Source organism: Hippopotamus amphibius, chromosome 2 (assembly GCF_030028045.1).
Source record: "Hippopotamus amphibius kiboko isolate mHipAmp2 chromosome 2, mHipAmp2.hap2, whole genome shotgun sequence".
In the NCBI taxonomy this organism is placed as follows: domain Eukaryota; kingdom Metazoa; phylum Chordata; class Mammalia; order Artiodactyla; family Hippopotamidae; genus Hippopotamus; species Hippopotamus amphibius.
Genome location: NC_080187.1, coordinates 150,677,667 through 150,703,935, shown reverse-complemented (window position 1 = coordinate 150,703,935; position 26,269 = coordinate 150,677,667). Strand labels below are relative to the sequence as shown.

The 26,269-nt window shown below is 50.8% G+C and overlaps 1 protein-coding gene across 1 annotated transcript in view; it reads right to left on the bottom strand.

The window, feature by feature from the left end:
• The window catches only part of RASGRF1 (Ras protein specific guanine nucleotide releasing factor 1), a 113,428-nt gene extending 93,856 nt beyond the window's left edge, over positions 1 to 19,572 (bottom strand). The window contains exon 1 of the mRNA XM_057723121.1: positions 19,297 to 19,572. Within this exon, the coding sequence (XP_057579104.1) occupies positions 19,297 to 19,572 (276 nt within the window). The remainder of the gene's footprint in view (positions 1 to 19,296) is intronic.
• Between the last annotated feature and the right edge of the window lie 6,697 nt (positions 19,573 to 26,269).

The window sequence follows — 26,269 nt, the reverse complement described above, 5'->3', positions numbered from 1 at the left end:
CCAGACGGCCCAGGTTGGAATATAAGTGCCTCAAATGGCTTGAGAGCAGGGTGCTCCCTTTGTGCTTGTAAACCTTTCCCCTGCCAGCTGGTTTATACAACCACATTGCCCGACTGACTAGTAGAAAGTGTTCACTAAGGGAAAGTAAACTTCCACCCAGCAATTCTGAGTCTTCACACATCCCGACGTCGGGCAGCCGGATGAATGAGACTTTGCTTTACATGGGAATCGGGAGATGAGAGAAGGGGGGATGCAGACAGAGACAAAGAGAGATAGAGAGACAGAGGAGATGGGAGAGCTGGAGGGAGAGACACAGAGACAGAAGGAAAAGCACACAGAGATACAGAGATGGAGAGAGGAAGTACAGTCCCCTGGGAAAGAACAAAGCCCCCCCACACAGAGAGAAATGGTGAGCTCCAGGCTCCAGGAAGATGCTGAGAAAGAAAGAAGTTTTAGGTGCTTTAGTTTAGCCTGGATTTCTGTGTGGGTTAAAAAAAAAAAGGAGAGAATCCATTTGGAGGAATTTTATTTCCTTTTGATATTAAGAAATGGCCTTAATAATTGGGTAGGGAAGGAACAGGACAGTAGTTCATATTCCTACATGTTTTAGATGACAATAAATGAAAGGTGTAGGTGGTACTGTGTTATCTGGGGATAGCTCTTGTTAGTACTCCTTGCTAGCTGGGTAACCTTGGGCAAGTTGTTTGACTGCTCTAGCTTCAGTTTCTCCATCTACGAAATGCGCACGAGTCCCTTCCTTTCATGATTGTCGTGAGGATCAAATGAGATAACACTGCCCGACAGCAAGCAGGTATCCAACACATGCTTGCTATATTTTTTATTTTATTAATATCTTTATAACATCATTTCCCTTGGTGAGCTTGGTTGGATGGTATAGCTGAACCTAATTTAAAGCAGGTGACTTGGGACTTCCCTGGTGGTGCAGTGGTTAAGAATCCGCCCGCCAATGCAGGGGACACGGGTTCAAGTCCTGGTCCAGGAAGATCCCACATGCCATGGAGCAACTAAGCCCGTGCACCACAACAACTAAGCCCATGCACCACAACTACTGAAGCCCATGAGCCACAACTACTGAAGCTCGTGTGCCTAGAGCCCCTGCTCAGCAACAAGAGAAGCCACCACAATGAGAAGCCCACACACAGCAACAAAGATCAGCCCCCACAACTAGAGAAAGCTCTCATGCAGCAATGAAGACCCAATGCAGGCAAAAAATAAAATGAAATAAATAAATAAAAATTAAAAAAAAGAAACCCAAACAGGTGACTTCTTGGCTTTTATGCGCTGCTGTGGGCTTGGCATAAAAATGTGATTATTGTCCAGGCCCTGACCCATTTCAGAGGCTCAAGGCAACATCGAAGGAACAATTGCATACCTCGTGGGTAGCTGCACAATTGTGCATCAAGGAACATGGCGGTCCCTCCCCAAAGGATGCTCAGGACTCTCCTCCCATTCTCTGCTGGGTGCCCCCTCCCCACCATACCCCCATCCCTGGATGCCAACTCTCAGGTTGGGCTGTCCATGTGTACCCTGTGTGCGCAAGGAGAAAAGATGCCAGGCAGAGGGCTGTTGGCCTGGAGATGCCTGAGACTGAAGCTCTGCCTCAATAAGGGCCCTCAGGACCCAGGGCAAGGCTGTTGCCCATCGCTGCACCCTCAATGGGGAGCAGGGCTGCCTCTGGCTTGGATGCTCTAGGAGGAGCCCACCCCTTGGTTCTTGGAGCAGGAAAGATACTGTCTCCCCTTCTCTCTACTTCTCCGATCTTGTTCTTTTCGTCGCTCTCTGTCTCTGGTTCCTTTTGGATCTCTGCACCTCTCTGTCCTTTTCTCCCTGTGTCTCTGTTCCTGTCTCTCTCCTCTCTATCACTCCAGGTCCCTCCCCTCCCTTCTCCCAGGTTCCTTCCACACGGCAGGGGAGGTCAACTGGCCAGGGCTGCCTCACCAGCGGCAGAAACAGCCCCACATATAGGACCCCTGGCTTTCCCCTTTCTTGGTTAAGTCCCTTTGCTCAGGCTGGTGACTGGCTGCACCCAGGGTCAGGGGCTCCCCTTTCCCTCTCCCCCTGCCCCAGCAGCCTGGACACACGTCCTTTGGCCCCAACACACTCTCTCCCCTCCCTAAGTGCCTTTTTGGCTGGTTTGGGTGTGTTTGGGGACAGTCTTTCTTGATGCTGGAGAAGAATGATCTGCGACTAGGGCATGGGCTTAGGCAGGAAGGAAGGGCCACTGGCCTCCTTTGGTTCCAGGTCCTGGGTTCCAAGGCCTTGGTGGGGCCATCCCCGCTCACTGGAGGTCCGTGACTGCCACAGAGAACCAGAGAGAGCTCCACTGCCAGCAACCACCTGAGGATCTCAAGAGGCTGGTGGTCTAGAAGGTGGATGGGGTGTTTTTCTGGGGGTTCTGGGTAAATGCTATCAATATCCGTCTTTCCTAGGGAGGAACAGTGACCCTGGGTACCACCAGAGCTCTTGAGACAGCCCCATAACCTCAGCTGGCGTTAGATCAGAGCTCCGACAGACCTCAGGTCACTCTTGAAAGGTGAACCAGCCCTGGGCTTGCCCAGAGTTACAAGGATGTGCAGAGACCAGAGGTGGGCCCCTGCACAGTGGCAGAGTGGACACCGGGCTCAAACTGGGGCCACTAGAGCCACTGTGATGAGACCAGGACTGCACCTGGGGCACTCTGCCCAACCAGAGCTACTTCAAAGCTTCTCAGAGTCTGGAGGACTCACCAAGAACAACCCACGGGCCTCAGCATGACCCTGGGACAGGACCTGAGCCGCATGTGCCACAACAATGTGGCCACGGGGGTTCGCGTGGATTCTGGCTGGACCCCCCTGCAGAACAGATGCATTGTTCTGGAATCAGCCCTGGGGACCCTCTAGAACTATCCAATCAAGACAGAGCCACATCTGAGGCCTCCCTGAAATACTGATGGGATCAGGACTCACACACTATATATGATCAAGGATGTGAGATAAATTCAGAAACAAACCCAGGGGCCTCCCCCAGGATCTGCATTTCAATGTGGAATCCTGGCAGGTCCAGCTAGAGTTGCTGGAACATATTCGAAAATGCAATAGAAGCCACCAATGGACCATATCTGACTTGATTGGAGAAGCAAGACTTGGTGAATTACTCCTGGAGTCTCACCAGGGCTGCAGGGATGGGCCCAGAACTCCACCGAGGGCCTCCATAGAGCTTTCCTAGACCTGAAGTAAGCGATGGATACCTTGACTTGAGGCTCCGCCAGGAGTTCCAAGATGGATCCAGAAATACTCTGAGTATCAAAGTCAGACTCCTGTCATGATCCCAGACGACTCCAGGGGCCTTACCAGGTTCAGGGCAGAGCCCGGGGCTTCACCTGGGCTGCTGAGTATCTCCACCAGTGGGTCTCAACCCTGGCTGTTTATTGGGCTCTGGTATCACTAGTCTGGGTGTGGCCTGTGCATCCCTTGGTGATCGTAATGTGCGGTCAAGGTGGAGGACCACTTGCTGGTCTAGACCTTCACCTGGGGCCTCAGCAGGTTGAGAGGGATTCATCCAGAAACAATACCCGTGACTACCCAACTCCTAGGAAGGGAGTCAGAAATCACACCTGGGGTTGTGCCGAGACCAGAGTCACATTTGGGTCCTTACCTTGGCTGGAGGAAATGTTCTAGAAGCACACCTGTAGCCTCACCTGGGCTGGAGGTACTATTTAGAGCTGGGGCTTCACCAGGCTGAGATCCTGGGCTCCAGCTCATGCCTGGTCCCCAAGACGTCCTCTCTCCCTCTCGTATGACCTGACCACTAACTAACTCCTCCTGCCCCATGCCTGTCTGGGGCTGGGTCTATGTCCCCTCCTGTCTCGGGATGAGCCTTTGTTTCCAAAATCCCCAGCGCCTGTATCATAACAAAATTCTACTATCAGGACAGCTAAAGAAGACCTGAGCCTCTGGGAGTCGGGGAGGTGGGCTTGGGACCCTGTCTGCTTAGCCTTCCCTTTGCTTGCTGCCTGTTCCAACCGGCTGGCAGGGCTGCGGCATCTCCACAGGACACAGAACATTTGGACACCACTGACAGGTACGGTGACCAACTATCCCAATTTGCCCGGGACTGAGGCATTTCCTCGGGCACAGGACTCTCAGCACTAAGACCAAGACAGTCCCGAGCGAACCGGGATGGTCGGTCACCCTACAAAAGGTGGAGCAAGAGGAAGTTCCAATGGCTGGGTCTGGGTCTGGCTGTGATGCTCAGAGCCAGGGACTCTGGGCAGGCTCTGCCTCTCCCCTGGCCAATGAGCACTAACACGTGCCTTGGTCAGTCACACACATGTGGTCTCAATCACGAAAAATCAAGTTCTCTCCACCTTTAACTCTCTACCCGAAGGACGTCTCATTCATGAGTTCAACCCACATTTTTCAGTCCCCACTATAACCCAGACCCTGTCCACCTCATGGTAATTCATGACCACACGAAATTCCACGATGCTGCGAGCTTTCTGCAAGGTATGGGCACTCCTCACCCTCAGGTCTTTGTGTATCTTCCTCCTGCTTTTCTACACTGTCAGACGTGCCGCCCCCTATCCTTCCCCATCAAAGCCATTATTAACTTGTACGGCCTTTTTTTTTTCCCTTTTCTGGGCCTCACCCTGCGGCATGTGGGATCTCTGTTCCCCGACCAGGGACCGAACCCATGGCCCCTGCAGTGGACGTGTGGAGTCTTAACCACTACACCACCAGGGAAGTCCTGTAATGACTTTTTTACTATCTTTCCTACTACAGCAGAGAGTCTCAATCTGGGCTGCACGTTAGAGATACCTGGGAACCTAAGAAAACATGGATGCTTGAGCCCCCTTCTTAGATGCATGAAAGCAGAACGTGGGAGCAGGGGAACAGGGAAAGGACTGGTATTTTTCAAAGCCCCCCAGTTGGTTCCAATGTTCCCCCAGTGCTGGGAACCCGTAAGAGGGAGCAAGGTATGCAGTAGAAGCATCTCTCCCTGCCCATCCCTCCACGTTCTCCTAGAGACTCACGATCCCGGAGCCGCTGCCCGGAGCAGCCATAGATGCGTGCCACCCATCCAGGCGTCCCCAGTTATTTGGTACAGTGACACGGAGAGGCGCAATGACTGAGCTGTGTGTGTGGAACTCTAAGTACAAATGACAAAGAAGGAAGCAGAAGTGTCTCAGAAAGAAGTGGAGATGGGAGACTAGGTAACTACAGTGGGGGTGGTGGAAGGTGGGACAGAGAGAGATGGTTCCTGGTCTAGGCTTTGGAGACCCGGACACATGTTTCTTCCTTGGGTTCCATTAAGTACCACTGTAACTATTCCAAGAGTTCTCCTTTTTGCTTAAGCTGCTTTGAAGGGGCTCCTATTCCTTTCAAATAAATGATTCCTGACCAAGAATATCCCCAGAGCCTGGCAATGTGCCTCAGCCTGGGCACAGAAGAGCCTTCATTTGCTGAATGGGTGACTGAATGCATTTGTCACTGTGGCACGGGAGCCTGGCTTAGTGATTAGTTGGTGAATAGCAAACGCCACAAAGCAGGTGGCATGAAATCTACTTCTCAGGCATGGGTGGGTGAGCTGGCTGGAAGGGTGTGGGCACTGGCTTTTTATGAATGAGGCTTATGTCTCTTCAGGGAGGGGAGCCCCACCCACCTCATAAAGGCACTGAGAAGTCCTGCAATGAAGGAACTTCTTCCAGAACTTATCCCACCATGGAGCACTTTTGTTTTGATTTTGGGGAAGATCTATCAACATTCAATAAAACCAGTATTCTGGGGACTTTGGGACCCTGGAGTTGCGGCACATGCCAGGCTTTGGAGTCACCTGGGTTTACATTTATTTTTTATTATTTAGCTTTGGTGTCTTCAGCGTGTCTCTTCACTTCTGTGGACCTGTTTTCTCTTTTATAGAAAGGGGAGGCTGTTACCCATCTCAGAGTGTTGTGTAAAACAGATAATGTTATGAAAGCTCCTGGTTCATAAAAGGGCTCACTAATGGTTTTAAACCAATTGAATCATGTGCATGGTCCAAATGATGGTCTAATCAATCTATCAGTGGCCAATTACTAGGAAAACCACACACACAAATGCTAGAAAATTCACACACGTGTGTACAAATAGTGTCCCCCTAACATTCATGTCCATCAGAATCTGTGAACAAGACCTTATTTGAAAATATGTGGAATATAAAAAGATTGGTACAAATGAACCTATTTACAAAACAGAAAGAGTCACAGATGTAGAAAACAAACTCATGGTTACCAGGGGAGAAAGGTGGGGGGAGGGATAAATTGGGAGATTGGGATTGACGTATACATACTACTGTATATAAAATAGGTAACTAATAAGGACCTGCTGTATAGCACAGGGAACTCTACTCAATCCTCTGTAATGACCTATTTGGGAAAAGACTCTTAAAAAGAATTGATATATGTATATGTATAACTGATTCACTTTGCTGTATACCTGAAACTAACACAACATTGTAAATCAACTATACTCCACTAAAAATTTTTAAAAAGACCTTCTTTGAAAATAGGGTCCTGGGACTTCCCTGGTGGTGCAGTGGTTATAAATCTGCCTGCCAATGCAGGGGACACAGCTTCGACCCCTGGTCCAGGAAGATTCCACATGCCGAGGAGCAGCTAAGCCCGTGCATCACAACTACTGAGCCCGTGTGCCACAGCTACTGAAGTCCACGCACCTAAAGCCTGTGCTCCACAACAAGAGAAGCCACCGCACTGAGAAGCCCACGCACGGCAAGGAAGAGTAGCCCATGCTCGCTGCAACTAGAGAAAGCCCACGTGCAGCAACGAAGACCTAACGCAGCCAAATAAATAAGTAAATTAAAATAAAAAAAGGTAAGATGAAATCATACCAGATTAATAAAAAGAGGCCTTAATATAAAAAAAGAGGGCAATATGGACACAGGGGAGAAAGCCACGTGAAGAGGGAGGCAGAGATTGGAGAGATGCATCTACAAGTCAAGGAACACCAAGGATTGCCGAAGTCATCAGGAGCTAGAGGGGCAAGGAACGTGTCTTCCCTCAAGACTTCAGAGGGACCGTGGCATCTTGGTTTCAGACTTCTAGCCTCTGGAGCTGTGAGAGAATAAATTTCTGTTGTTTTAAACTAACTCCCCTCAAAAAAAAAAAAAAAAACACACAACCCACATGCACATGTACACACACAGGAGGCACAGGAGAGGATTAGATACTGAAGAGCCATAGCTGTGCTGAGATCAAAGGATTATTATGAACCAGCAATTTGGGGCATTCTTTCCATCACCTTCAGCTCCTATTTCTTTCTCATTTCCGGTGTTCAACTGGTCACCAAGTTCTCTGCTCTGGATACCTCTGCACCTGTGCCTCTCCCATCCTCACTGCCCTGCCTGCTTCCAGGCTTCCCTATCTCCCACCCAGGCCATTAAACTGCCCCCTCTGGTTTCCCTGCTCCTGGTCTTGCCCCCTCTGATTCATCCTGCTTGACCGGAATCCAGACCCACTGTGCTGTCTGGGCCTCTGCTCGCTGCCTCCTCCCAGAGGGAGGTGGGCTGGGGTCAGATGCAGGATGGAAGCCACCACTCTTGGTCAGCCCCACCCCTTCCACTCAGTAGACCCCCTCTGCTGGCCTGGTCAGGCAGGGTCAGCTTCTCCCCCACTGGGTCCTGGCTCCTCCCTCCTGGTCTATCTTTGGGACCATGGTCCCACCTGGCCCTGTGCCTGTCAGTCCTCTCTGCTCGATGCTGCCGAGGTCCCAGTGCAGAGGGCGCTGTGCCAGAGGGACCCTGAAGGGGCCTCAGTGGTGTGTGTGTGTGTGTGTGTGTGTGTGTGTGTGTGTGTGTAGATGCTCTGGCTGGAGTCCATCTCTCCCTCGATAAGGGGCCATCCATCCAGGCTCCCCATCACCCGAGGTCCCTGTCCACCTTTCACAGCTGAGATCCCAGGGGAAGCCTGCCTGCTCTCTGGCTGTCACAGGAGAGGTCCCGCCCTGACCCAGGCCAGGCCACCCGAGAGCGTGTTCCGCCCTCTCTCACTGTGTCTCAGCACCATGCCTGCTCCTCAGTGCCGCCCCCTCCCGCCCTGGCTGCATCAGCCTTGTGCCCACCACACAGAGGGGCTTCACTGGGTACAGTACGTTCCAAATGGCCCTGCTCAACCGAAGTATTGGCCTTGACCAGTCCCACCAGTGCTCCCACACCAATCCAGAAAGGACCTGCCTACCCTGCCCTATTCATACCCTCCACCTCACCTGGTGTACTCCACACGGGGTCTGGACACCCCATTTCATGACCTTCCCCGCTGCTCGGAGTGGCCTCATTTCACCAACCTTTGCCTCTGAGTTCTCAATTCTCGGTCTTTCCAGGGTCTGGTTACTGCACCGTGACCTCTGCTCTAATCCAGGAATGAGTGCCTGTCTAAGACCCCGGTCTCCTATGGGTTCCTAAGAGTCCAAGGGCTGAGAGCCGTTGCCAGGGATGGACCTGCTGGACACCTTACCACTTGCTTGCTTCTACTCCCTGCCATCCCCCTGGGGACGGGCATGGAGGTGGGAGGAGAGATGGGAATGTCAGAGCTGAAGAGCTCAGTGAAAGGCCCTCACTTTCAGAGTCAGTCTTGAACTAGGCAGTGCTTAACTGCAGCCTGGGGGCCTGTGTCAGTGAAGCCCTCCAAGCTTCTGTTGCTGAATGGTGTGTGTTTCATGTGACTCCAGACCCCATAAGCCACGGCCACACATGTCACACCTGGCTGGCCCACATGAACCTCTTTCAATTCTGTCATCACAACTCAGCAAGCCTGCCCTTCCCCCTCCCACCAACAGCCTCTCTAGACGCTTGATGAAAGAAGGAATGAAATCCAGTCTGGACATGTCTGCCTTTCATCTTCTGTCAAAAACCCAGTTAGAAATGACCTATGCACAGAGGTGTTTATTATTGCAGCTCTGTTTGAAACAAACAAACAAAAAAACCATAAATTACCCAGATGTCCCTCAAGAGGAGAGTAGCTACATAGACTACAGCACATCTGCACAGCGGAGTACTACGCGGCTGTAAAAAAGCCTGAGGACAATCAATATACTTATAGAGAACTGTTTCCACAATATAGTGAGAAAAACAGGTGTAGAGTAGAGTTTGTAGTAAGTTACCATTTGTAAAATTATATAGACATGCATATATACGGCCACAGATCTATATTTCTTTGCATATATTTGCATATGTAATCTCTCTGGAAGGATGCATAAGCAACTGGTAACATCTAAATCCTGGTGGTGCAGTGGTTAAGAATCCATCTGCCAATGCAGGGGACTTGGGTTCGAGCCCTGGTCTGGAAAGATCTCACATGCCATGGAGCAACTAAGCCTGTGGGCCACAGCTACTGAGCCTACATGCCACAACTACTGAAGCCCACGCACCCAGAGCCCATGCTTCACAATAAGAGAGGCCACCGCAATAAGAAGCCCGTGCACCACAACGAAGAGTAGCCCTGCTCGCCGCAACTAGAGAAAGCCCATGCACAGCAACTAAGACCCAATGCAGCCAATAAATAAATAAATTTAAACAAACAAACAAATAAATCCTATGGGTGACTTCCCTGGTAGTGCAGTGGTTAAGAATCCGCCTGCCAATGCAGGGGACACGGGTTCAACTCCCGGTCCAGGAAGATCCCACATGCTGTGGAGCAACTAAGCCCGTGCGCCACAACTACTGAGCCTTTGCTCTAGAGCCAGCCAGCCACAACTCCTGATCCCGCCTGCTGCAACAACTGAAGCTCGCGTGCCTAGAGCCCGTGCTCCACAACAAGAGAAGCCACTGCAATGAGAAGCCTGTGCACCGCAACCAAGAGTAGCCCCCGCTCGCCTCAACTAGAGCAAGCCTGTGCACAGCAATGAAGACCCAATGCAGCCAATAAATAAATTAATTAACTTAAAAAAATAAAATAGATCCTATGGGGAGGAGAACGGGATTGCTGGGGTCAGCAGCAGGAAGAAGCATTGTCACCGTATACTTCTTTGTAACTTCTGAATGTTGAACAATGGGAATATATTACAAATTCTAAAATTTTATGTATGTATGTATGTATCTATGGCCATGCCGTGCAGCATGAGGGGAACTTAGTTCCCTGACCAGGGATCAAACCTGTGCCCCTGGCACTGAGAGAGTGGAGTTTTAACCGCTCGACCTCCAGGGAAGTCCCTATTCTAAAATTTTAAAATAAAAGGCAGTGGCGGTTTGAGAGTGACCAACTGACCATCCACTCCCTAGGTTCTCCAAGCTGCACCCTGCAGTGTCTGATCACTGGGACACTCCTCTTTTGTTTTCTTTTTTTGTTTGTTTGTTTGGCCACGCTGTGCAGCATGAGGGATCTTAGTTCCCTGACCAGGGACTGAACCCACGCCCACTGCATTGGGAGCACGGAGTCTTAACCACTGGACCACCAGGAGAAGTCCCATGGACACTCCTCTTTTGGACCCCAGCATTGCAGCCTCCTGGAGAGTGATCTCGACCAAGCTGCTTAGCCTGGTCTGAGAGCCCATGGGAGCCACTGATGGGGTGGGCCCCTGTTTTTGCAGTAATTCTGCCCTTGAGGTGGTCATCATTTCCCCACTGGTCTCCCTTATGCAAGCCCCTGGGTATACAAGTGCTCTTACTTGACGAACTGCACCGTGTCTTTCCAGGAGGCAATGGGTATCCCATAACTAGCTTGTTTCCCTTTTTGTTCAGGCCACCAGGAAGCTCTTAGATGTAATTACCTGCCTGCCTCTCCTCACCTGTGCCCACACTGTATGGGCTCTCCTTCCGCACCACCAGCCCTTCCCCCAGTTCCCAAAAGCCTGTGGATCTGACTAGAGGTGAGGGGAACCCAGGTGACCATCAGTGTGGCTGGAGGACAGGGAAGGCCCACTGCAGGAGGAAGAGGGTAGAAGGGCAGCAGCAAGCTCGAGCAAGGTGAGTGGGCATATAGAGAATGCTGCACAACTGACGAGGTGCTTCCAAACTATTTCACTCATTTCTTGAGTTTGGCTAAGTGTCTAAGAGGCATTTAAACAAAGTTGGTTATATTTACTTGCATAGTCTGACAGAGTAAAAGTCAATCTAGATCAAGCTTGTCTGAATTTCTAGATGGGTTTCTGGAACACTGGCTATGGCTGCTAAAAATTCATTCATTCACACTTCTAAAGTTAAGTTTATGTTAAGGTCTGACAGATGTTCCAATTTAAAAAAAAAATCAAACTTCAACTAGGAAGTATCTTCTTGAAAATAATTCTCTTTTTTCAGGGGAAAGAACTTGCGTTAGCCTTGCTGGATTAGTAAGATCTGGCCTTTAAGTATAAATGGCTGAATTTAACAACTAGCCTAGATGTCCACTGACCTGAACAATCTAGAACTAGGAGGCCTGACATTTATTAGCAGTGAGAGCTTGGGGTCTGGCACATAACAGACACTCAGGTATTTGTTAAGAGATGAGATAAATCTATCTGAGCTTTATCTACCAAACGAGAATTCTCTCTCCCCTATGTAGAACTGCAGTAACAGCAGTGTCACTTTGGTGGTCACATGAAACGCTAAGCCTGAAAAGGACTTTGTCATCTGTAAGCTGCAAAGGTGCTCTCTCTGAGTGGTGGCTGGAGGAGAAGGTATGGTAGGATAGCACCTGGAGATTTCACAGGATGAGAACTTGACACTCTCTGCCGTTGCCCACCAAGCCCGGGAGGTGGGAAGCCCCAGAGGCTGTGGGGTGCAGGAGCCAGGGATGGTTTTTGTGGCACAGCAAAAGCACAGGCTTCAGTGACACGGTGATGCAGTAACACGGCTGGGATGGGAGTGGAGCGGGGACCTGCAGTGCTCTCGGCACTCCCCACATTCGGCCCTTTGCTACTGCTCAGTTCTACAGCCTCCTCTGACCTGACCTCCTGCCGCCAGATGGGTCTTCCTCCTGTCTCTTCGCACCCTGCCGTGATCTCTCCAGTACAGAGATCACAGCAGTTGTCTCTAGTGGAGAGCCCTGGGCCGGCTCCCCGCGGTGCTGGGTAGCCTGCACACAGGCTTTAGGGGCCAGCTCTGCCTCCCCTGCAACCTACATTTCCTGTCCTACTTGTCCCTTTCTTGGTGGAGCTTCCCTGATGCCCCCAGGCTGGGAGGAGAAGCCCCTGTAAGTGTGAGCTTATAGCGCTCTGCTTCCTCTTGTTAAACCCATTATGATGGTGCCTTTGCCTTTCTCCTCAGCTACTCAGATGTGTGTGTGTGTGTGTGTGTGTGTGTGTGTGTGTGTGTGGTGATCAGATCTGCATTCTGAAAAGTGGTCTGGCTGCAGAGAGGGCACATGGATGGCGGGATGCAGAGAATGTAGGGAGATGGTTCTCCCAGCATTTCTAGAACCCAGCTTTCAGGCACACGGTGGGTCTGCACATCCCCACCACCTCTGAACTGAAGCCACGTGACCTGCCTTGTCACAGTGAACTGTGGCCAGTGTGGGTCACTTCTTGGTGGGGGGGGGGCTTTAAGAGCCAGGGAGAGACCTGCCACATTCCCTGCCCTCAGCTGAGGTGACCGTAGAGGTGGGTGTCAGGACGAATCTCCATCAGGCTGGGTCCCTGAGTGATCACAAGGAGCAGTGCCCTCCTGCCATCTGCATGGGACCTAAAGCACAAGCAGGAAATAAACCTCTGTTGTGTTTATGTAGATTGGGACTTGGTTGTTACTGCAGCATGACACCACCCATGCTGACCAGTATACCCGTTAGGAGGCCCCCACCTAAGACCAGATGAGAGATGACGGCAGCCTGAACTAGAGACTTGGAGGAAGAGAGGGACAAGAATGGATGGTCTGAGAGAGATTTAGGAGGTGAAATCGACAGGGCTGGGTGATGGCATGGCCTCCCGGGATGCAGAAAGCTCCTGCACCATCTTTCCTCTTTCAGGGGCATGCTCGCTCAGACATTATCAGAAACCCATAGGTTCTTTGAGTTAAGATTTACCATCCCATCTTTATATCTGGGGACAGGGCTTCATGTTGACTCGCTTCAAGCCTGCCAGAGACCCAGGTGACCTGGGTCATTGCTTCATGGAGGAAGAGCCTTGTCCTAAAGGTGAAAGCTGAAGCCACAACAGCTAGGGCTATGTTAGAGCTTTACAAACAGCACGCAGAACAGGTAACACTTGGAACAGGGCTGCTGGGTGGGCTGTGTTACGGTCTCCATCTCACAGATGGGAAAACTGAGGTTCAGAGAGCTCAAAGACCTTCCCAAGCTGGGAGGTGGCGGAACCAGTATCCAAAGCCAGGCTATGTGGCTCGAAACCTACGGCTTTTACCTAGGCTGCATCACTGCCGGAGGCGGAGCCGCCTGTGAGTGAATGAGCTGAGCGCCCAGGCTGCGTGTGTGGGGGCTGCGCCCTCCTCTCCGAGCAGGGACGGGCAGTGGGGGTGTCTGAGGCTCCCAGCTGCTATCTGCACGACAGTCGCCTTCACGGAGGCATTTGGGCGTTGGCAGTGTTCTGGGCCCCCCTCAAGTGCACGCGTCACTAAGGCTCCTGCATAAACATCAGGGGGCTGAGTCCTGTTCTTGGCACTGTGCACACGGGCGCCGGCTCCAGGCTCCCACGGATTCCAGGGAAACCGGACTGCAGGGTGTACATGCCTGCCTTGGGGAATTTATCCTTGACTCCTGGGATTCGAGGTGCAAGTTTCCCACCCAAGCAGAAACAAAAGCTGCTTCACAGATGTCACCAGAGAGGCAGTGGCATCATTTTGCTTGCTGTTAATTCCCTCTCTCTGTCTCGCTCTCATTTTTCATTTATCTTGGCAGAGGATGGTAAACTCACACAGTCCCACAGCCCAGGTGTCTATGCTGTGCTTGTGCTTGGAGAGTTCAGGTTTTAGAGTCAGGTAGACTCATGACAGCTTTGCCACGTATGCTCTCTGTAACCTTGAGCAAGTTACTTACCATCTCTGAGCCTCAGTCTTGTCATCTCAAAAATGGGTTACCAGGGGACTTCCCTGGTGGTCCAGTGGCTAAGACTCCACGCTGCCAATGCAGGGGGCCCGAGTTCAATCCCTGGTCAGGGAACTTGATTCCACATGCCACAACTAAGAATTCACACACCGCAACTAAGAGTTCACATGCCACAACCAAAAGATCCCACATGCCAAAACTAAAGATCCCGCATGCAGCAATTAAGAGACTCAGCACAGCCAAATAAGTAAATACACATTTTTTAATAACCTCACAGGGCTGTTGGGATGATGAAGGGAGGTAATGTGTGTGAAACATGCTCTCTGGCCCTTACATGCAAAGGGGAAGGAAGACCCTTCACAAGCCACCAGCCAAATACATCAAGTAATTCCAGCCTGATAGGTGATGTGGATGAAGGAGAGAGGGTTGTCCCTGCCTGTGATGGGAAACCTGGGGCTCCCCTAGCTCCTGTAGTGAGGTGGGAGGGCCTTCAGGAAGTGACTTTTAGGCTAAGACCTAAAAGGGGGCCTTTGGAGGAGAAGTTGGTCACTAAAGGCTGGGAGGAGTGGGGGGATCATTCCGGGCACAAGGAGCAGCTGCTGCAGAGGACTTGAGGTGGGAAAGAGGAGGCGGGTGTAGGGGAGGAAGAGGGGGATGGGAGGGTGGAGCAGGGTTGGCAGGGCAGGCAGAGGCCGGAGCCCCTTGAGTCCTCCAGGCCACGCTAGAGAATGCATTTTTCCCTAAAGGCAATGGAAGCCAGTGACACTTTCAGTGGCTCCGTACATGGTCAAGTTTGCCCTTTAGAAGCTCATTCTAGAGGCTTGCTGTGTGGCAGGGGACGGGCACGGGGCGAGGGAGGACCATGTGAGCAAGTCCAACACATCAAGCCTGACATTGTGAGCTCCCGGACCAAGGCAGGGGCAAGGAGAGAGTCTGGACTCCTTAGGACAGGGAATTCCTGGCACTTGGTGTTCACTGTAGGAGTGAGTCTAAGGGAAAGCGCCTGACTCCACTGTGAGCCCTTTGAAGACCAGGATTTTTCTGTGTATCCACAGGACTCAGCACAGGCCTGACACCGAGAGCCATAATGTTTACGGCACGCACAAATGGCACTGAGATGTCAGTGTAGGCTTGTGTACATACAGTCTGCTTTTGACCTTCACCCCATAGTCACCAAGTGAACTAATACTTCTTTGTCCCAATTAAGGGGTCATTACTGAGCCTCTTCAACCTCATTGCAGTGCTAGGAATATTTGGGGGCTGGGGTGGAGAGATGGGCACCTCACACAGTTAACCCTGGCGCCCCACCCCTGCCGGGCTGGGCCTGGTCTGGAACCGTGAGGCAGCCTTGCTGGCCCTTCCATAGGTGCAAGGATGGGCAGGCTGAGTCGCTGGTACCATGTGTGTGCGGATGACATCCCTGTGTCCCTGTGTCTGGGGGGTATTGCTTTTAGAGTAAGCTTATATTCCTACATTCAGGTTTGTGTTTTTCTGATTGGCCCAGAGGCTAAATGTGCTACAGCAATCGGAGGGCAGGCTCTGTGCTGAAGACTGCGCAGCTGTCTGGGAAAGCCAGGAAGCATTTCAGCTGCTGCCTTGCTGGGTGGTGCTGGTGAGATTTTTTCCGCATCTGTAAACCGGGCACACTCTGGGCCTTCGGGCTGTTGTTAACATGTATCCACCAGGCCAACCAGAAATGTGCCCTGTGAATGAGGACCAGGAGAGGGACTTCAGCTTGCCTCTAGGGAAAGGAACCCACTGGGTGGACAACAGGTACTATGTGAACTCCCAGTGTTTGGAGCCTCTGCCCTCATCAGTGCTGAGGTTCTGGCTGAAGGGATCTGTCTGTGTCCCTTCTGTTCTACAGGAATCAGGAAGAAGAGCCTGGGGTCTACATGTTGACCCCTCCTGGCTGGGCGGGGAGTGCTGGAGTTGGTTTGGTCAAGTGCACCACGGAGAAGCTGGGCTGGAAGCTCTGTTTCAGGGGGCGAGGAGTGAGGGTGGGAAAAAGCCAGTGTGGGGTGACTCCCTGCCAAAGCAGGGCAAGAACACCAAGGGTCGATCTCTGAACCCCAATTCTAAGTCCAGGGCCTCTGGGCCTTCAGTGTGTGGGCTGCAGGGTCAGAGGTGAGGGGGGTGCTTGCAACTGCCAGTTGGCACGGGAGCATGGCTATGCCCTCTGACTTCACGAGGCCTCGAGACTCCAGGCCAGGGCTGCACCAGATGCAGTCAGACCAATGCAGAAGCAGCCAGAGGACAGCACATCATGTTAGGATGGGCCTGGGTTCCAAGAACACCCTGCATATCCTATTAGAGCATCTTCACAGCATGAGGCACCATCTTTATCTGTGTCAATCTTCCCTGAGGCCTGTGACATCCAGCTTCCTGGGCCTATGACACAGCACAGGGCCTGGACTGGTGTACAGTCAGTCCACAGGACGTGAAATGTGGAACCAACAAGGATACACCAGTAAGTTCAGCTCGATAAGTATCTCCTGAGCACCTACTATGTGCTTCCCTGTCACTGGGGTAGTTCCCAGCCAAGACATGGTTTCTGTTTCTTGAGAAACCATCCCTGGCCCTTCCAGGTGGAAGCTGCCTGCTTAGACCTGGATAAAAATGATACCCTGCTAAAACCAAGTCTTCACTAGATACTGGCCAGTCCAATCAAACTGAGAGCCTCCTTGAGGCCTCCTAACATGGGTTCTCTGCCACATGCCCAACACATTTAGAATCAAGGTTTCCTGCGGTTTAAAAGGCAAACCCAGTCATAGGATGGCTGGGAGCTGGGCCTCTCATGTGGGTGCTCTGTGGGTGCCATGGGAGCTCTCCCTCAAGCAGAAACATGGAGCAGCTGCACGGGCCATCAATTTTACTCCAAGGTTTAGACACGAAAAAGCTATATGTTTTTATAGACACATGCAGCCCTGTCTGGAGTTGAACGGAACACCTATATAAGCGTACGAGACAAAGCACGTCTTTAACAGAAATCTGCACCTGAGTTGGGCAGCACCAGACCATCTCCGACTGTTCTCAACCCTCTTCTGTTCTCTTGTGCCAGAAGGGCTGCTCTTGTGATCACATTTGAGGATCTCTGACTGTTGGTGTTCTGGGGAAATGGCTCTGACCGCGTGTGCACAGCGCCCCTTGGGTTTGCCCTGCTGTCCCTCCCATAATCCACTGCAGCACCATTCAACACTTGAGCCAAGAGGTGAGTGATCTGGAATCAACGTGAGATCTCATTTTCAGGAATTCTGAGACACTGGGTGAATTCTAGGTCTGATTCTGCCACTGAATCAGAAGCAGGTAGGTAATCCTGTTCCCAATCTGCTCTTCAGTTTCCCTGTCTGTAAAATGGGAGGGGTGAGCTGTACAATCTCTCTGAGGTTCCTTTCAGCTTCAGCATTTTACGGGAGGCCTCTTTTCCCTATCCAGGTGAGTATAATTCAGATTTAGTTAAGATTTCTCGTATCAAACTAAAATGGATCGTGAGCATACTTCCATACGTGTTATTTGTGTTCTCAAAACCCCGGAAAAATAGGTATTATTATCTCCATTTTGTAGATTACAAAACAGGCTCAGAGAAGTTTAGTATGTTAACTGAGGTCACACAGAGAGGAAGTTGTGAGCTGTTTCGGTCTCAGGCCTGTTTCTGGCTTCGTGTCCAAAGGGCTGAGAGCAGACACTGTGAGCCCAACAGCAACTCAGCTTTCTCCAGCCCTCTCTCCCCACCTGCCCAGGAGCTCAGCTCTGTGCTCTGGTGTAAGGGGCGGAGGATGGGTACCAATTGAGGCTGTAGGCCACTGGCAGTACAGGTGGACTTTGGCCAGCAAGTGCTGATAAGATTTTGGAAGGTTGGTGAAGGGTAGGTTATCAAGGGATGAGAAAGCATCTCTCGCCCAGCCTGGGTCTGGCCTCCCAGGTGAGTCTTCCAGGCCCCATTTGTGCCTTTAGCTTAAGGAGCTGCCTGCTCTTTGCTTTGCCACCTGGGAGCCCCTACCTGCCATATGGACTTTCAGCCCCAGAGACCCACCCTCAAATATTCCCGTCCACCTTTCTTAGACTCCGAAATCGTCTCCCAGTACCTCTGGGCTGAGGGCAGGGAAGGAAAAGATGTGCTGCAGGGATTGAGCTCGGAGCTCTGTCTTGACCATTAGGAGGACGACTTCAAGGATGCTTTTATTTCAGCCAATTCAATCACCACCAGTCTGCCTGCAATAATGGCTTTTGAGACCTTAGTTATCTTCTCAGGACCTGAAGGTGGCCTCAACTCCTGGCATGACACTGGGCAAGTAAATTTCTCTCTTTTGGCCTCAGTGTTCTCATCTAGGCAATAACCAGGTTGTTGGGTCCCCATGGATCGCAGGTCCCTCCCAGCGGTGACATTTTAGCATCCACTATCTTTGACTTTACCTTCCCAGAGGCAGGGGGACGGACTAGATGCCTTTGGAGAGCGCATCAAGCTTAAAAATTGCTCTCCCGCTGTCTGGCGCTCTCACTCGGCGCCCGCGGGTGCTACTCCATCCCTCCACACCAAAGGCGCACCCCTACCCCGCCCAGGCCCCCGGCAGATCCAGGCCTGGCCTTTTAGCCTCCCAACTCCGGAAACGCTAGGGCAGCGCTAGAGCCGCGACTGCGGCGGTGGCGGAGGCGCAGGGGGCGGGGGAGGAGAGATGCGCCCACTTGTCCCGCGGCCTCCGCAGCGGCCCTGGCCCTAGCCCCGGCGCATCAGAAGAGTCCCGGGAACCCTTCGGTTTGTTGCTTGGGTCTGGGGCCGGCTGGGAGTTCACCACCGGTCGATGGCACCGAACCGACCCCTGCGGCCCCGAAGCCCCCCAACTTGGCAGAGCGAGCGCAGGTTCCTCTTGGCACCCAGCCGCGGTGAGGTAGGGGCCGCGGCGCTCGGACGCCTCCGTCTCTCCTTTTCCGTGCCTAAGCGCGGGGAATCACACCTCACCGCTCCGGGTGGGAGTGGAGGTGGGAGCACCATTTTTGGCTGGATGTGGGTCTACATTCATTGTTTCTGTCTGGTCCGCGGGACCCTATCTCTCCCCGCACCTCATCTCCCTCCTCGTCTCCGCGTCTCGCCCGCTCTGCGCCCGCTTCCCACCGAGCTCGCCGGGTGAAGGGCAGTCGCAACCCACACCCGCTCCCTGCCCGCAGCCCCTGCCCACGCTGGCCACCGCGGGGTCACCACCAGCTTAGGCCAATCCTCCCTTCTCGACGAGGGCGCCGAGAGTAGAGGGACTAAAGTTCGGGCGCCTTCGGTTGGAGGAAGGCCCGGAGCCCCGAGGGCCGCGGCCCAGGGGCTGGGAGGTCAGACGCGGCGCTGGCCTCACCTGTTTCTCCAGCGGCTCCTTGGCCGAGAGCGTAGGCTTGGGGGAGGGCGCGCGGTCGCAGACGCAGCCCTCCAGCAGGTAGAGCCCCGAAGGCCGCGAGCTCGAGTCGCTCTCGAAGTAGAAGAGCAGGTTCTGCAGCAGCGCGAACCACTTGGTTTGCCATTTTGTGTTGTCCGAACTCCGCTTGCTCAGGTAGCCTTTGCGCGTGCCGTCCTTGCGCGCCAGCAGTCCCAGGGACGCGACGTGGCCATCGTTCAGCCGGATCCCCTTCTGCATGGTGCTTGGAAGCCAGCTAGACTCCACGCGCTTACATTTTCTCCGCGCGGCACCAGGCAGCCCCGGTCCGTGCGCGCTGCGCGCTGCCTCTCTCTGGCGCTCGCTGGCTCCTTCTCGCTCTCCCCTCCCCCCAACTCTCTATAGTCTGGGATCTGGCGCCTAGCCGCGGCTGCTGGAATCCAGATGTACCATTCCTCTCCAGAGCCTCTCCTCCGTTCCGCAGAGCCCCCGGGTTCTGGAGATGCCTCCCGACCCTCCCCCGGAGTGGGGCAAACTGAGGGACTGGCGACCTGCGCGCTGGCGAGGGACAGGCGGAGTCATGTGACGCCGATCCCTCGAAGAGCCCGTTTCAGCAGCGCGGACAGGGACACACGCACGCAGCCCGCCGAGGCGCAGAGCCGCGCGCAGGCTGCACCTTGGCGCCTCCTCCCCCTCCCCCGACACACAGACACGCACACGCGCAAACACAAATCCTGTCCTCCCTCCCCTGATCTCCTCTACTCCCCTTCGGGTATTAAAAAGCAAATCAGATCAATTTTCGTCTAACCCAGTGAAACACCGGAGGCTCGCCATCTCCGGAGTTTGCCTCTTTGCGCCCCGCTGCGGCGCACTGTAGACCTGGGGTTAAGTCCCGTTTGTCATTTCCTCCTCCAAAGGCTTCCTCCTGGTACTTTTTTTTTTTTTCTAATCCGAGGTGGATGCAGGAAGGTGGATGGCGAGATAGATCTGAAAGAGCTTACAGTCCTAATATTTGCGTAGTCGGCCGGGTCACATTCATTTAAGCTTCCAGCCCCACTTCTGGTGGCTTCCCCAGCGACCTGAGGATAACACAGGCGGAGATGTGGAGGGGGAGGTGAGCGTTTATTTTATTTTATTTTGAGTGTTGCCATAATTACGGGCGCCACCCCCTGCACCCGGAGGTCTGGCTGGCGAGCCGCTGCTGGGAGTTTTCTGCAAATACCCCCCAAAGCCTGAAGGCGGGCTTCAAACGCAGGCGCCGGGGACCATGGGAGCCTTCAAATAGCTGCGCTGGCGCAATGATACCTTAATGATAGATTTTCCGTTCTTATTTTTAGCTCCCATTCGCCTACACAGTTACACGGCATTTATCCGAGAACGTCACAGCGCCCGCCTGCTGCACCGGGAGGGCGCGCGGGCCGCCGGGCAGCCAGGCAGCCCGGGCGCTGGAGCGGGGAGCGCGCACCGCCGTCTGCCGCAGAGGGCAGCGGCCTCGCTCGGGCCGGGAGCGGCGCCCAGCCCGATCTGGCCTCTTCTCAGCGGGGAAAGGCGGCCGCGCAGCCCTCGAGAGGAAGGAAGGAAGGACACCATTTCTCAGCACAGAACCTGCGGGCACCCCCACCCCCATCCTGCCGCGCAACACACACACACCCTGGTCTGGAGCGAGGGAAGGGCCTGGGAAGGCCCAGGGAAATCCACGGAGAGACACCGGGCTGTGGCTGAATTGGACCTGCCCGGGTCCTGGGCACAGTGGCGCAAGCCTGCCTTTTTTAGGTGGGGACCCTTCCCCGGGAGGGACTGCGCGTCTTAACCTTACTTTTCCCTCTGAGTTCCCACGCTCCGGGCTTGGGAACTCTCTAAGGACGCAGAGAGGCTGATTTTTCTTCACGAATAACGAAAGCAAAGAAGGGAGATGGCTAAGGCTCTTCATTTAGTCTCGATTTTCCCAAGAGGGTCCGTACACTGTGACTACCTTTATTTCTCTTTTGTCCCCTTTATGGAAGCAGAGTTTCCAGAATTGAGCTTCTTAATCCAGGCTCTCTTCGTCTAAACTCTTCTGTTAGAAAGTCTGATACAGAGGCCAAGGAAACCTCCCGGAAGGGGCACTGTTCTAAGTGCTTCAGATCAACGAAGTTATTTAATCTTCACACAACTCTATAGAGAAGTGTCCACCCCTCCCCAACCCCCATCAGCTCCATTGCATAGAAAGGGGAACTGAGGCATGGAGGGGTTGAGTGACTTGTTCAGAGTCACTTGGCTGGAAAGTGGCAGAGGAGGGATTTGAACTTGGTAGTCTGTCCTTACTGGCTATGTAGAGTTGAGTGGTTGGTCCCCGTGTTGCAGAAGGGGTTGGCCTTTGTCCTAAAAGGGGGCGTGATCTCTCATGTGGGCTAGAGCCAAGATTGGGGCTGCTGTGACAGACCTATGGTACACAGAGTTCTGAACTTGGACTGCACGTTGGAATCACTTGGGGACAGTTAACAACCTGGAGACCCAAAAGGCCACAGACAGATTATAAAATTTCATGGGTGATTTTAACATGCAGCAAAGTTGGAGAACCACTAATCTAGGCAGAACCAGTGAGTCGGTCATTGCCCACAAATCACTTGGGATCAGGCTCAAATGCAGATACTCATTTTGGGGCTGGGTCTAGGACTGAGAATCTGCATTTTTAACAAGCTCCCAGATGATGTGAGACTGCTGCTCTGCAGACCACACTTTGGAGGATGTAGGGCACTCAGGAGGTGGGAAGGGATGGGATTCTTTCATTAGTTCACTCATTCAATCACGTACTCCTCATCCCACCAGTGTTCACTGAGCCCCTAGTCTGTGCCAGGGCTTAGGCTAGACCACTGGGGTCATAGTGATAAACAAAACACAGTCCCTCCTTCCTGGAGCTTGGACCAGCCCAAGAGTTCCTTATCTATAGGGGCCCTTAGTGTGGCAGGAAGAAAACCATTTTCCCTTGGATCTGGGGAAGAGGTGTATATCAGGAAAAGGACTGAATCCACTTCCGTGGGCCTCAACCCTGGCGCACTTAGAGCCCCTGGAAAGATTTTTTAAATCTCTGTGCTCAGGCTGCACCCTAGGCTGGTTAAATCAGAACCTCTTATGGTAGGACATGGGCATCAGTACTTTGAAAGCTCCCTGGGTGATTCAAATGCACAGCCAAGGCTGAGAACCACTGATCTGAAGCTTGCACAAAGAAAATCCCCTCTCAACCTCCTCCCTCTCCACGGCTGGCACTGGGGAGGCTGAATGGCCCCCTCTTGCTGATTTTGGAGTACCTGGTGGGAACTCCAGGAATTAATGGTGGGTCAGGCCACAGTGGGTAGTTGGACTTGGCTCAAAGTATCCATGTCAGAGAGAGGAGGTGACAGCAGCCCTGGCACTTTGATTATGTTCATCTGAGCTGCATACATATTGCTTTCTCTCCAATCTCTGTTGGCAGAAACCTGCACCGAGCCTGTGAATGGGCCCTCTGGTCATCCCCCTGGTCTCCAGCCAGAGTGCAGGGCCCTTGGAAGGCACTCAGGGGAGTTGGTTAAGGAGCCATCATCTACCAGGCTGGCTCCAGCTTGGATTTGGGTGGGGGTGCCAGGGAGCAGGTGGGCATGTCTCGCCATAGTGGGCAGAGGTGGGCACATCTAGCTATTGTGCATGTTTTCTACCAGGCCAGAGACCAACTCTTCCCAAAGGTGGAGAAGAGTTCCATAGGAGCCTCAGAAGTGCATCTGGGTGTAAAGCAGGCTTTTTGTAAAGTATTAAAGCAATATAAAAAATAAAGAGATAACTCCTCCATTAATTTTTTTTTTTTTTTTTTTTTTTTTTGCTGTTTAATGTCCTTGACTTTTCTCTTTGCTGATATATTTACCAAAATGGGCTTCTATAACACACACTTTTTTTTTAAGCTCTTTATTGGAATATAATTACTTTACACTCTTGTACCAGCTTTTGAGGTACACCAAAGTGAATCAGCTGTATTTATACATATATCCCCATATCCCCTCCCTCCCACGACTCCCTTCTACCCTCCCTGTCCTGGCCCTCTAAGGCATCACCCATCATTGAGTTGATCTCCTTTGTTATACAGCAACTTCCCACTAGCTATCTATTTTACAGTTGGTTGTGTATATATGTCTATGCTACTCTCTCACTTCGTCCCAGCTTCCCCTTCGCTCCCCACCCCCCCAACCCCATGTCCTCCAGTCCATTCTCTGCATCTGCATCCTTATTCTTGCCCTGTCACTGGGTTCATCAGTACCATTTTTTTTTGGATTCCATATATATGAGTTAGCATACAGTATTTGTTTTTCTCTTTCTGGCTTACTTCACTTTGTAACACATGCTATTTTATGTCAATCTCTCTCTTACTCTCTCTTTACTTAACAGTATGTGAGGACATCTTTTCATATTATTACAAATTTTAATCAGTGGATTCTTGATTGAGTATTTAGGTTGTTTTCAAGTCACATTTTTTGGAATAATGCTGCAATTAATATCTTTGTATATACATTTTCCTCCCTTAGGCTAAATTCCTGAAAGTGGAAATTCTAGGTTAAAAGAAAATACGTTTGAAACGTTAGTACCTATTAATAGATTTCCAAAGAGAACTTTTATTCTTTACATGGTTGTCCATAGGAATGAGACTGTACATTTCTCCATCTATTTCTCAATCCTGGATATTGATATTATTCATCTCAAATATTTGCCTGTTTTGAAAGAACAAAAATGATATTCCTTCTCAAAGAACCAGCTTTTAGTTTTATTGATCTTTGCTATTGTTTCCTTCATTTCTTTTTCTTTTATTTCTGATCTGATCTTTATGATTTCTTTCCTTCTGCTCACTTTGGGGTTTCTTTGTTCTTCTTTCTCTAATTGTTTTAGGTGTAAGCTTAGGTTGTTTATTCGATATTTTTCTTGTTTCTTGAGGTAGGACTGTATTGCTATAAACTTCCCTCTTAGAACTGCTTTTGCTGCGTCCCATAGGTTTTGGGTTGTTATGTTTTCATTGTCATTTGTTTCTAGTTTTTTTTTTTATTTCCTCTTTGATTTCTGTAGTGATTTCTTGGTTGTTTAATAGCATATTATTTAGTCTCCATGTGGTTGTATTTTTTACAGTTTTTCCTGTAACTGATATCTAGTCTCATGGCATTGTGGTCAGAGAATATGCTTGATACAGTTTCAATTTTTTTGAATTTACTGAGGTTTGATTTGTGACCCAAGATGTGATCTATCCTGGAGAATGTTCCATGTGCACTTGAGAAGAAAGTGTATTCTGTTGTTTTTGGATGGAATGTCCTATAAATATCAATTACGTCGAGATGGTCTAATGTGCTTGTGTGTCCTTATTTATTTTCTGTTTGGATGATCTGTCCATTGATGTAAGTGGGGTGTTAAAGTCTCCTACTATTATTGTGTTACTGTCAATGTCCCCTTTTATGGCTGTTAGCATTTGCCTTATGTATTGAGGTGCTCCTATGTTGGGTGCATAGATATTTACAATTGTTATGTCTTGTTCTTGGATTGATCCCTTGATCATTATGTAGTGTCCTTCCTTGTCTCTTGTAATGGTCTTTACTTTAAAGTCTAATTTGTCTGATGTGAGTATTGCTACTCCAGCTTTCTTTTGACTTCCATTTGCATGAAATATCTTTTTCCATCCCCTTACTTTCAGTCTATATGTTTCCCTTGATCTGAAGTGGGTTTCTTATAGACAGTATATGTAAGGGTCTTGTTTTTGTATCCATTCAACCAGTCTGTGTCTTTTGGTTGGAGCATTTAATCCATTTACACTTAAGGTGATTATTGACATGTGTGTTCCAATTACCATTTTCTTAATTGTTTTGGGTTTGTTTTTGTAGGTCTTTTCCTTCCCTTGTGTTTCCTACTTAGAAAAGTTCCTTTAGCAATTGTTGTAAGGCTGGTTTGGTGGTGCTGAATTCTCTTAACTTTTGCTTGTCTGTAAAGCTTTTTATTTCTCCGTCGAATTTGAATGAGATTCTTGCTGGGTAGAGTATTCTTGGCCGTAGGTTTTTCTCTCTCAGGACTTTCAGTATATCCTGCCATTCCCTTCTGGCCTGCAGAGCTTCTGCAGAAAGGTCAGCTGTTATCCTGATGGATTTTCCCTTATATGTTATTTGTTGCTTTTCTCTTGCTGCTTTTAATATTTTTTCTTTGTGTTTAATTGTCGTTAGTTTGATTAATATGTGCCTCGGTGTATTTCTCCTTGGGTTTATTCTGTATGGGACTCTCTGTGCTTCTTAGACTTGATTATTTCCTTTTCTATGTTGGGGAAGTTTTCCACTATAACCTCTTCAAATATTTTCTCAGACCCTTTCTTTTTTTCTTCTTCTTCTGGGATGCCTGTGATTCGAATGTTGGTGCCCTTAATGTTTTCACCAAAGTCTCTGAGACTGTCTTCCATTCTTTTTGTTCTTTTTCCTGCTCTGTGACAGTTATTTCCACCATTCTATCTTCCAACTCACTTATTCGTTCTTCTGCCTCAGTTATTCTGCTGTTTATAGTATCTAGAGTATTTTTAATTTTGGTTATTTTGTTATCTATTACTGTTTGTTTGCTCTTTAGTTCTTCTGAGTCCTTGTTAACTGTTTCTTGTATCTTCTGTATTTTGTTATCAAGATTTTGGATCATCTTTACTATCATTACTCTGAATTTTTTTTCAGGCAGTTTCCCTATTTCCTCTTCATTTATTTGGTCTTGTGTATTTTTACCTTGTTCCTTCATCTGTGACATATTTTTTTGTCATCTCATTTGCCCCCGACTTTGAATGGGCGGGATTGTGTTCCTGTCCCACTGGGTGTTTGGCCTGAGATTTCAAGCACTGGAGTTTGTAGGCTGTTGAGTATAGCTGGGTCTTTGTGTTGAGGTGAGAACCTCTGGGAGACCTCACTCTGATGAATATTCCCTGGGAACTGGGTTTCCCTGTTAGTCCAAT